The sequence below is a fragment of the Condylura cristata genome, unplaced genomic scaffold, assembly GCF_000260355.1.
Source record: "Condylura cristata isolate star-nosed mole 26May11 unplaced genomic scaffold, ConCri1.0 scaffold00006, whole genome shotgun sequence".
Lineage (NCBI taxonomy): Eukaryota > Metazoa > Chordata > Mammalia > Eulipotyphla > Talpidae > Condylura > Condylura cristata.
Window position 1 is genome coordinate 14,486,907 of NW_004567107.1, and position 11,950 is coordinate 14,498,856.

The 11,950-nt window shown below is 50.9% G+C and overlaps 1 protein-coding gene across 6 annotated transcripts in view; it reads left to right on the plus strand.

Moving 5' to 3' along the window:
- The first annotated feature begins 601 nt into the window (after nucleotides 1-601).
- Nucleotides 602-11,950, plus strand: part of DFNB31 (deafness, autosomal recessive 31) — a 70,973-nt gene continuing 59,624 nt past the window's right edge. For all 6 annotated transcript variants that reach the window (XM_012721421.1, XM_012721422.1, XM_012721425.1 and 3 more), the window contains exon 1: nucleotides 602-2,071. In XM_012721421.1, coding sequence (XP_012576875.1) covers nucleotides 1,454-2,071 — 618 coding nt within the window. In that variant the 5' untranslated portion in view covers nucleotides 602-1,453. The remainder of the gene's footprint in view (nucleotides 2,072-11,950) is intronic.

Here is an 11,950-nt window from a genome sequence, read left to right on the forward strand (position 1 = left end):
GCATGCACCTATTTTTGTGTGTGCGTTTTCCTGCCTACTGGAGAGCTGGCCACTAGTGGTCTGTTTGACCTAGGAAGGGATATTGGCTCCTAGGAAAGGAAATTTGACCTAGGAAAGGAATTGGCTCCTGACGGCTGCAATATATGCTAATAGATATATTTTGCACACAGTAGGTGCCAGCAACCGTCCTCATAAACACTTGAATTTTTATGTCCCTGAAGGCAACTGAGGAGTGCAACGTTTTATGGCAGAAAACCGAGCCTTAAAAGCATTCAATATTTCAGAGACAAAAAAAGTTGGCTAGTGTACCCTTTACCCCCCAACTGAGAATTAGCTAGATGGCTAACTGCTACACAGTGATCTTGATGCACATGCTTAGATCTCGCCGTTTTTGAGGCACCCACCACCTGACCCCCTGGAGAAGCCAGGTGGGCTCTCCTTGGTCCCTCTTACCCCTACCTCCACTTTCACCCCTTTCTTCCCCAGGGCTGGACTGTTTCACCCCGTCTCCAGGCAACCGTCAGGCGCGATGCGGGACGTCATTTCCTGAAGAGCCCGCGGGGGGAGGGGGCGGGAGAGGGGGAGTTGCAAGGGGGCGGGGCCAAGGCTGGGCTGGCAACGGCAAAGGCGTCGGAACTCGCTGGAAGACTCGGCCCGGGGCTGCTCAACAGTTCGCAAAGTACGGGCTCGCGCCCGCGCGGCTCCGTCTGCGCCGGGGTGGCGCAGGGGTACGGGGGTCTCCGGGCTGCTGCACCCCGGGACTGTCCCGGACATGCCCCGTACCCCCTGGCGGACGCCCGCGCGGCTCCACCGCTTGCGATTCGGTGGGCTCTGAGCCTAGAGCGACCCTCACCCCAATTTATGACTTTGGGGTCCCCCAGCCCGAGAGGAACAGGCGATCGGCTGGGGAGAGCCCCGAGAATGGTATGACGGGACGGTCAGCTTTGCTCGCCCCCCCCTCCAATCTCTCGTCGTCTCGGTACCCTCCAGAATGTAGCTGCTCTCTCCGCGTCCCCCCGGACTCCAGCTGCCTCCGCGACCTCTGGGTTCCAGCCGCCAACTCCTTGTCCCCAGGGATCCCGCCGCCGTCCCCCCGTTGCCCGGACTCCAGCCGCCGTCTCTGTATCCTCTGGACTTCAGCCGCCGTCTCTGTGCCCCCCGGACTCCAGTTTCGCGACCCCTTCAGCCTGCGCGCGCCGGGTACTCTAGCAACCGTTTCCGTGGGCCCCCTAGGATTCACCCCCCGTTTCTGCGCCCCCCAAGCCCAGACGCCAGCCGCCGTCTCCACGCCACCGGGGATCCAGCCCGAGTCGCTGAGCTTCCTCCGTCCCCCACACCCCCCACCCAGACTCCAGCCACGATCTCCGCTCTCCCCGGGATCCAGCTGTCGCGCCGGTGCCGGCAGCTGTCGCTCCACCGCGAGCCCCCGGTCCGCCCGAGCCTCGGCGGGGAGATGAACGCGCAGCTGGACGGCCTGTCGGTGAGCTCGTCCTCCACCGGCTCGCTGGGCTCGGCGGCCGGGGCGGGCGGCGGCGGGGGCGCGGGGCTGCGGCTGCTGTCTGCCAACGTGCGCCAGCTGCACCAGGCGCTGACGGCGCTGCTGAGCGAGGCGGAGCGGGAGCAGTTCACGCACTGCCTGAACGCCTACCACGCGCGCCGCAACGTCTTCGACCTGGTGCGCACTCTGCGAGTCCTGCTGGACAGCCCGGTCAAGCGGCGCCTGCTGCCCATGCTGCGGCTGGTCATCCCGCGCTCGGATCAGCTGCTCTTTGACCAATACACGGCGGAGGGCCTCTACCTGCCCGCCAGTACCCCCTACAGGCAACCCTCTTGGGGCGGCCCCGACGGCGCGGGGCCCGGGGAGGTGCGCCTGGTGAGCCTGCGGCGAGCCAAGGCTCACGAGGGCTTGGGCTTCAGCATCCGCGGGGGCTCGGAGCATGGCGTGGGGATCTATGTGTCGCTGGTGGAGCCAGGCTCTCTGGCCGAAAAGGAAGGGTTGCGAGTTGGGGACCAGATTCTGCGTGTCAACGACAAATCCCTGGCCCGAGTGACCCACGCTGAGGCGGTCAAGGTAGGGCTCTGGTCTGGGGAATTGTGTGGGACAGTGACACAGCTCTGCACCGTGGTATTACATCCGTGCTGTGTGTCCTTAGGAAAATCACTCAGCCTTTCTGGGCTCCACTTTTCATAAGAATGTTTCTTTGATGAAAAGAGGAACATCTAGTTTCTTGAGCAAATAGATGCCACCTACTGGGAATATAGTCAGAAGCAAAACAGATGAGGATCCGGCCTTAGCGGGAAATATGAAAGAGACAGAATGATCAGATACCGTATTTGCAGATGTATGGTTACAAAGTGTGAAAAGCCCTGTGGATTCATCAGAGCATTGATAGAGGCCTCCCACTGGCATGTGGTTAGTAATCAATGGGTGGCTTTTGCTTCTGCTGTTGTTATTCTCATTATTCTGAAGTCTTTTGTTCCTGAAAGAAAATTGTGTTCATTCCAAAGTGCAGGGAGGCTGTCTGGTGTCCCCACAGCTCTGGCCTGTCTGTGCCTGCTGTTTTTGAACCAATCTGTGTACTTGGGGCAAGTCACTTGCCTCCTTAGAACCTTTAGTTCTTCCCCTGGAAAATGGGGTAACTGCACCAGATAAGTGTCCCTAAGCTTGTTGGACATAAGTCCCCTGCCCCTTGAGAATAGTTGTTACTTATCATGTCTGCTAACTTGAGAAAGAACGTACAGTGGTCTAGGGACTTAACCTTGCCATTTTGAGGAATGTGCCTGTTGGCTCACTTCATGCCCCGGACTGCTGACAGCCAGTTGCATCATGAGATGGCTAGCATCTGATCTAGTGTGGATTCACCTCCTCCCACCCCCCTTTTGTGAAAAAGAGCTGAAGAGTTTTGGGGGAAAGAATCAGTGATACCCTCTGCTGCAAGGAAAATGCTTCCCATGGCTTTGGGCGCCCCATCAACCTGCTTCACCCCTGGTCCTGCCTGTCTTCCATTCTCCTCTGTGCAGGTGTTTTTAACTCCAATCCAGGGCTGTGGCTCCTGGGAAACTTTTAGGCCACAGAGGCCATGGCCACTTCAAATGTGCTCTTTAGTGACCTGTGGCCAGATGTATCTTGAGCCCAATCCTGGCTGTTTACCTGGAACTAGATGACCTTATCTCAGATCTTGGCTTCCTTCATTCACTCCCCAACCTGTCTTTTTCCCAGGAAGGCCACTGAGGAGTATGGACACTTATTTGCTGGTTTTGGGAAAAGGTGTGTGTGGGGTGGGGGTGGGGGTGGGGGTTATGTTGTTGGAATGGCGAGAGGGGTTACAGAGTCAAAAGCTGATTTCTATGTCCTCCAAACATCAATCTTTTCCCTTTATCAGACATGCCTGTAATTATAAAGAAATAGTCCACTAGCCTTTGGCCCTCAAAGGTCTAGAGTTCCCAGATGTTAAATTTATACTCTAAAAATACTTGATCCATACGATCATTTATAAATGTGGATTCAATTTTAGTGGCAATCTAAAAAGACTCCAGTAACTTAATCATCACAGGATGATAGACTTTGCAAAGGCCTCAGGTAACCTGCACATTAAAAACACTGACTCTCCCTTCACTTCACATCCCAGACTCAGTCACGCCACAGGCTGGAGCTGCCTGGCTGAGTTTCAGATCAATTCTTCCCCATCTCGTCCATTCATCACGCCCTGGATCTTCTGTCTGAATGACCCTGAACTGCACTGAGAAGCTGGAACCCACAGACTCAGCTTCACCAGGCCCTGGCTTCTTTCATACTCATGTTGCTTATATCTTAAAACTCAGCTAGCCCTGGCACAGTTCTGAAAGCCCCAGAACTAATCCTTGCAGGCCAGGGAGAGGCTGCTGGGAGCAGAGCTGCCCTGGGATGCTTGGGAGTCTATCTGCCCGGCAGCCTCCTTCCACAGGGTTGTTTTTCTTCCAGAGGCACCTGCTAAGGCAGAAGGAGCACCAATACCAGACACACACAGCCTGCCCCCCCTCCCCCCAGGATGCACGCACTTCTGGATCCTTCCAGAACAGCCAGGGAGAGTGCGGCAGTGTGTCACCTTAACTCCTGGGGGAGGGGGTGGACTTTCCATGGGTGGAATTTAAAACGGAGAAGGCGGAGCTTAGTCTCAGTGACAGGGCAACACCCCTCCATCCCAAGCACCTGGTAGGAAGTTTCAGGGACTATTTAAAAGCACATTTTTTAAACAAGTGTGCCCGGGGGAGGGGGGGTTTGCTCCCTGGTGGCCTGGGGCGGGGGAGTGGTTAAGTCTCAGCACTGTCACCTCTACAGCCTGGTCAGGAGCTGACCCACACATGGTGCAGCAGACCTCTCCCGTCCCTCTGTTCTCTGCTCCTCTTAACAGCTGCTCTGGTCCCCACTCTATCTCTGGTGAATCCTCTACACCCCAGTTCTTCTACACAAAAATAAATAAGATCGTTAAAGATACATAAATAAATAAATAAATAAATAAATAAATAAATAAATAAATAAATAAAAGCACACCTGGAGAGCTGATGACCCATTTCCACAAAATTAGGGTGTCCATTCCTTCTTTGAAAGCAAGGAGAGGCCCTGGCTTCTCTCAGTAGAAGCCAGCGGGAGAGCTCCAGCCCAGGTGACCATAAGCAGGGTGCCTTATCTAGAGGGCTTTGGGGGAGGTACCTGCCTGTCAACTGGACTTTACACTGTATCCACTGTTCTTCGATGTCCTTTTTCTCTTCTGGGATGCTACAGTACTTGCAGTAGAGATGTTTTCTCTTCAATTTTATGTGATCTGCTTATGTGTCTTCCCCTAGCTTTATTGGTGTGTGACTGACAAATTAAAATTCTGTATGCCTAATGTATACCATATAAAGATTTGATATATCTTCCATTGTAAAACGATTATCACAATGCAGCTGCTTAGAATATTCATCATCTCAGGGGTGTGTGTGTGTGCGCGCGCTTGCCGTGTTTAGAACATTTACCTCTCAGTAAATTGCAAGTATGCGATACAGTATTAACTATATTCTCTAGACTGAACCTTAAATCTCCAGAACTTACTCATCTTTATAACTGGAAGTTTGTGCCCTTTGACTGACAGTTCCGCATGTTCCCACACCCTAGTCTGGTAACCACCAGACTATTTTCTGCTTCTGTGAGTTTGGCTTTTTAGATTTCACAGATAAGTGAGATCATAGTGTGTTTATCTTTCTGTCTCTTGCTTATTTCCTTCACTGTAATGGCTTTTGGGTTCAACCTATTGTCCTTTATTTTCATGGCCGAGTAATATTACATTGTGCATATATATTTGCCACATCTTTTTCCATTCATCCAGTAAATGGCACCTGTGCTGTTTCCATATCTCAGCTCTTGAGATGCATTTACATTCTTAAAATCTTTAATTTCCTTCTGCAGGTGCAAAGAGTGGCGGTACCCTCTGAGCTTCCCAAAGGAGAGAGTAATTGTTTGTGTGCTTGTATGTGAGTGCCTGCATGCCTGTGTGTGTTTGTGTATGTGTGCAATAAATAGAAAGTCAAACTTTAAAATTAAGTTACTTCAGGATTTATGAATCAGAGAGGGTGTCCTCTTCCTAGTAAACAGCTTTTTAAAGAGGTGATCAAACATGGAATGTTTTTTGCATTCTCTGTCTGACAAATCAAGCATCCCTTGTTACCAGAGGGCAGTTCAGAGAGGATTTTATCCTCTGCCCGGTGGGGCTCCCAGCCTTCTCTTGAAGCCTATTTACAAAATCAGCAGTGACAGGTCCAGATAAAGCAAGCCATTTACTATTTGCAATTATGTTGAAACGTTTGAGCTTTGAAAAATCTATCTTGAATGAGCAGGAGCCAAACTAATCAGGATAAAAAAGTATCCCTTTGAAAGATTTTCAGCCAAAAAAGCTCGATAAACTGGCCAAGTTGTCCACAGACCTGGGATTCTGCATTGGGCTCTGCCACATACTTGCTGTGTGACCTTCAGCCAGTCACTGACCCTCTCTGTGTCCTATGGTGGATGGGCCAGGGGCTGCCCACGGTCCCTTCCGGCTCAGACAGCCTGTGATTTGCTTGGTATGTGCTACCCAGAAGGCATTTAGAATGTCTAATCCGATGTTTTCTTGTTCTTTTGGAATAGCTTTCGTTTAAGGCAGAGTAAAGAAAGTTGGGTAAGGACTGGGACACAGGAGCCTTGGCACTCCTCCTACTAAATCAGGAAATTGATGGGTTACACACTGTACCGACAAGAACTCGACTATTATCCCTCGACCCAAGAGCACCAACCCTGGTGCTTTTCCAGAGCAAATGAACAGAGGACAATAGGAGTGAAGCGCACACAGCTTCACCGGGGAGCACTCAAAATCAAATCCACTTACCTGCTTGCTTTCTGCCTTCTGGATTCTGCAGGTGGATTAATGCAGGGCATCCAGGTACTGCTGGGATGTGTGTATGTGTGTGTGTTTCATCTCGATGAAAGTGAAACAGCTTCGTTACAGTCTCAGCATCCCTGCAGGTACATCCAAGGAGCAGATGAGAATTTGAAATGTTCCAGAAGTTAAGAACGGTGGCCAGCCCTTTCATCAAATTAGCCTCATCCTTCCTTCCCTTCCTCTGCATCATAACCCAGGGAAGAATCTGTCCGTGTTAATAGACAGGCCTGTATTTGGTCTGGCAGGTCTGACATGACACACATTCATCATTTTCCCATTGTACAGGGTTCACTGAAGCCATCACAGATTGTCAGCACTTCAAGCCTTCAAGTATCGGAAATGCACCTTCTCCCAATGTGGTGTCCCACTCCTTTATTCCAGTTTGGACGCCATGTGTTTGAGTACATCCAGACTTTTCTCTGGTGTTGTGCTTATTCTTGGGTCCTGTGAGTCCTGCCAGCAATGATATGCTGAAAGCTCACTATTAATAAACCCTTTTTTGAATAGATGTTTTGTTGCTGAATGCAGAGTGTGTTGCAGTATGCCGAGGGTCTATTGCTTTAATTTAATCTTGTGTATTTATTTGGCTCAAGCTGATGCTCAAGGTTTTAAAAAATCGTGTTGCCTAGGTAAGATCAAATACTTCTTCCACCAGTTATTCACGGTTCCAAACAAGGCAGCGTTTTGCAGGGTGGAAGAGAATACCTTTACTTTTTTTCAGAACTGATGCTTTTATGCTAGAACATTTCTGCTTCCTGACTTGAAGTGGGACATAAAGAGATAGAAACTCACCCTCATTCTCACTTCTTGTTTTTCTATCACCCCTCCTCTTCCCGCAAACCTGGCCTTGCTTATTACCTGCCATAGATGCATCATTTGGACTGAGCTGCAAAGATGAGTACAAGCCTTTAACCCTGGCCCACTGGATTTTGTGTATATTGCTCTTTCCGCCTCCGCCTGCCGCAGCCACAAGACACACAGCCTGCCACAGCTGGCAAACCATGCAGCCCCTGGCGTGACGGTCCACTCACACTCACGAGCATCTCCTCAGGGTCAGTCCCCCCTCTGCCCTGCAGTGGGCTTTGCCCGGAAGCAGGCACACACAGGGAATTAGGCTCCACTTGGCTTTCCAGCAAGGCTCTCTGATCACCTGGGAGGGAAGTGTTCAGCTTCCACTGCTCACGGACCCCAAACTAGTGCCCATCAAGATCCGGAAAAACTGATGAGGAGGAATGGCGTTTAAAGGTTAGAGGTGGCTGGAGGCTGAAATACACGTCTTTCAAAACCGATACTTTTCCTCCTCTTAAATCCTCAAGTGAGTATCTGATGTTAAGCATCTAATTGTGCCCCAGGGTGGGGGCTGCTTTTTAAAAATTCCCGCGCTACAGACATTCCTATTTTACCTTTCCAGCACGGTCGATGGAAGGGTGCAACGCGTGAGAATCAGACTGCCATTTCTTCCCCAGGCAGCCCTGGTGTCAGCTGCACGAGGCGGCACCTGGGGCTGGTGCACCTGTGTCTTATAGAGAAGCGAGGAGGCGGCAATCTGGAGTGTGCTTACTGCAGCTGGGGAGGCGGGAAGGCCAGGAGGCGATAATGCTCTTGGAGGTGAACTTGACCAGCCCAGAACTACCCTTGGAGTTCAAAATTAAGTGGCCCTCCGGCCTTTCCTCCCAGTCTCCCTGTCACCCGCCTCCTGGACGGCAATGCCAGCTGCCCTGTAGGAAGGCAAGCAGCCCTCACATTTGGTATTTGACACTTGTGATTCTTTTAAGAGCCATCCAGAGGCTTCGTTTCACTAGATAGGAAATTTGCTGTTCAGGTCCAGGCGTGGAGGGAGAGTAGCATCTTCTAGCCCAGCCCTTTGCTCTGAACTATGCTTCCCCCACAGGGCTGTGGCTGGTACTTGGAAGTCAGAGGTGAATTGGTTTCTGGGGAGCCATATCTGGGGAGGGGGAGGGATGGATCCACCCCTGGCCACAGGTCACCAGGTTTTTAATTTTTTTTAAAGGTTTATTAGTGTATATAAGAACTGGGGTACAGGCCAGAGGTGCAGGGGTGGTGAAAGGATTCACCAGAGACAGGGTGGGAGCAGAACAGGCAGATTGATGAAGTACACTGCTGAGGGGAGCAGTGGGCAGGTCAGGAGAGGTCTGCCATGCCTTGTGGGTCACCTCCCTGGCAGGGAGTCGAACTTGTGCTCCAGTAGCTGCACATAGCTTCACAAAGCTGTGCTTTAACCTGCTGTGCCACCAGGGAGGGCCCTTACCAGGTGTTTTAAGTGCTGTGACATCACCCTGCCTCCTTATGGCTGTCTGTCCCCTGCTTCAAAGCAGCACCTGCCTGCCATCTCTTTACCCTGCTTTTACCTCCTGCCTCACACTCATCACTGCTGGAACGACACCTCACTGTGTGCTTATCATCCACCTTCCCGACCTTCTCCTGCCACAGGAACAAGGCTTGTACTGTTCTCAATGCCTGGCATTTCTTAGGTGCACTAATAAATATGTTCATCCTTGCTACTGAGCCGAGTGAGCTTATTCCCACTGTGGGGCTGGTGAGCTTGGGACTCCCTGTTGCTAAGTGGGAAAGTCCATGTGTTGCAGTGTAGTGGATGGAAAAATCGAGGCGAGCTGGGGACCGAGTGCTTTCCCATGGAGTTGGCTGTGTGGCTCTGGGCAGCTCAGTGCTGTCTCTGAGCCCCAGTCTGTGATATGGCAGAGTCAGCTGCTTCCTGCCTCCTTCCCAGGACAGCAGTGGGGTCAGGTGACATCCAAGGTGTGAAAACATCTGACACCTAGAAAAGCCTGTACTACTGTTTGGATGAAAGGCTTTTTAAAAGAATGTGCTCCGTGCCTGGGTGGACAGCAGTCTTCCCATCCTCTCCAGTCCATAGATCCACGTGTTGGACTCATATGAGACCTTTCAGTTACTTCATTTGTCATTTTGCTCTTAATTTTGAGAGCAAATTCGCAGAAGTGGGTTATTTCCACAGCCTCTGTGTCTGTGGCTCTAAAATAGAATCATTTATGCATCCCGAAATAATCAATGAACCAATTTTGGGTGCAATCTATCTTCTGGCTTTTTGTTAAGGAATAAACACCACTGTTCAGGTTTCAGGGAGCCTCACCATTTCAGGTGAAAGCCCAGTGCCTGTTCATCACAGCTTTGTTTAAACGCTACTGTGTGCTGCCGAGACGGCATCAACGTGCTTATTTTTCCTTCCTTTCTAGTCCCAGCCTCTTTGCCTTCTCCCCCCCTTCGAGAATTTGTGTTCCTTCTGCTAAATTGGCTGTGGTTTTGCTTCAGCTGGCAGCCAGTTTCAGAGTTATTTTTCTCTCTACCTGAGTTTTTGTAATATCAGCAACCTCTCCACTCTGAATGCAAAGCATATATAGATCAGCCCTCTGTCAGCCGGTCACAAGATGTTCTTAGAGCTGGATTCTAAAGCCGCCGACTGTGGAGAGGAGTGGTAAAGTGATGCCTGAGTGGTAAAGTGTCTCCAAGTATCGGGGTGTCAGGGCCTTGGGAGTAGCTTTTTGTAACTGTAGTTTGCCTGAGAACAACCAGTCTCTGGGACTAGTCTTCACCACCGTGAGGTTTGGGAAGCACAGTCTTCCTTTGAGTTGAGGATTTCGCCTCGTAAGACTTGACCAGAGAGAAGGATCCCTCCCTGTCCCCATCCTCAGCTGCCCTGGATCTCTAACCCACATAGGAAACATGGAGCTGTGGAGGTCCTGCGGCAAGCATTGGGGTGAAAAATGTTATCGGCTGCATGCACTTGGCTTTGAAACTCTTCAGTTGTGCCTGCTTAGTTTAAAAAAAAAAAAAAGCGCCTGTGGAAGAAGATGCCAGGACTCAGGGCCCTCGTGATCCGTGGTAGCTCTGAACTGCAGAGTCATTTACTAAGCGTCGTCAATATTCCCATGTAGACAGGGTTTCTTTTAAAATGTAACTGCTTCTATGGAGGTGGGCATCTGGATTTGGGCATCCGCATGTTCGTTTCACAGCTGTCATAATAACCCTCAGCAGTTGAATGGAACTGTGTGTCTCAACCTCCCTTGAAAATGTGTGGCGAGAGAACAGAAGTGTCACCCAAAGGCTGGTGTGTGACAGCGCTGACCTTGTATCGGCTGCAGCCCCACCCTTGTTCCCTGGCACCCTCCCCACCAGCACCACCACCCCTGGGCTCCCTGGGGCTCTGATGAGCAGGGAGTGGAGATGGCTGTTTCCAGAACCCATTAAAGCAATTAATGCAGGTAAAGTGGTGATTTGACAACATGAGCATTTGCACGAAGGAAAAAAAACCCTGCGATTTATTTGAAGCGCTCTGAAATGGTGTGCTCATCTTCATTAAAAGGTTTCTGATTAAGAAAAGAAAAGTAGCCCAGCTCTCTGAATTAACCTCCTGTGGAGGCAGAGAAACTTCAGTCAGAAGTCTCTGGGGCAGGGTTTCCTGCTGCTCCTTCCCTCCAGGTCTCTACCGAGGTCCTTTGTGGGTGAGGTCGGGATGACCTTTATTCAGCTTTCTCTCTCCATCCCCCTCTTCTGCTCCGGGTCCCCAAACCTTTTCCAGGTCTCCACCTCTCACCCTCTCTCTGTCCCGACCTCTTTCCAATCCTGAGATGTCAAGACCTTGACCTACTGTCAAGGTCAAGATGTACAGACCTCCTTAAATTCCTTCTCTCTGCCTTCTAATATCTTCCCCCAGCTTCTGGCCTTGTCTCTGAGGGTATGTGCCTCATTTTTGTTCTGTTGGGTTTTGACTGATCTTCATGCTTCTCTTTAGTATCAAGAAGCAGGATTGGGCCTGGAAGCCCGGGCTCATCTCTGACTCTCCGGCACCTTCTCTCACCCTCAAGTCATGAACGTTTCCCAAGTTCATGACTTTGACCTGCTCCTTTTCTGCAGTCGCGCTGTGGATTGCGCCACCAACCTCCCCTTTGCCGGCGACCACCCTGCTACAGGCGCACCTGTCTGTTCTCCCACTTGGAGGCAGGAAGAGCTTTCTAAACTTGCCCTAAGCCTTGCAGTGAAGCTGGGCGCCTGCAGGGCAGAGTTTGAGAACCTCAACCTGATTTTCAGGCTGCCCACAATCGAATACTTTTTTACCCACAGGCAGGCGTTTTCTCGGCCATTCTCCGAGGATAGTCCTCATTTGGATGCACAGAAGCATGGCCTCCTCTGAAACAAAGCATTGCTTCATCTTTCTCCTGGTTGGTCACCTCCCTTTCCCCACCGCTGTGAGCCCCCCATCTGTGGGGAAACCTGTTGCTCCCCTGAGCTCACTCCAGGGGCCTGCTTTGCATCTGTCCTGGCACACATTGTGTTTCCTAGTGTTTTCTTTGATTTGTTGCTCTGGCCACAGTGTCCCTTTGTCTGTCTTAGAGTCATGATGATGTGCTTTCTGTGGAAACATGTAAACCTCCCACCTACCATAGCAGGTTCCAGGCCTGTGCACTTATTTTTTTCTTAAGATTTATTTATTCATGCATACAGAACTGGGGTATAGGCCA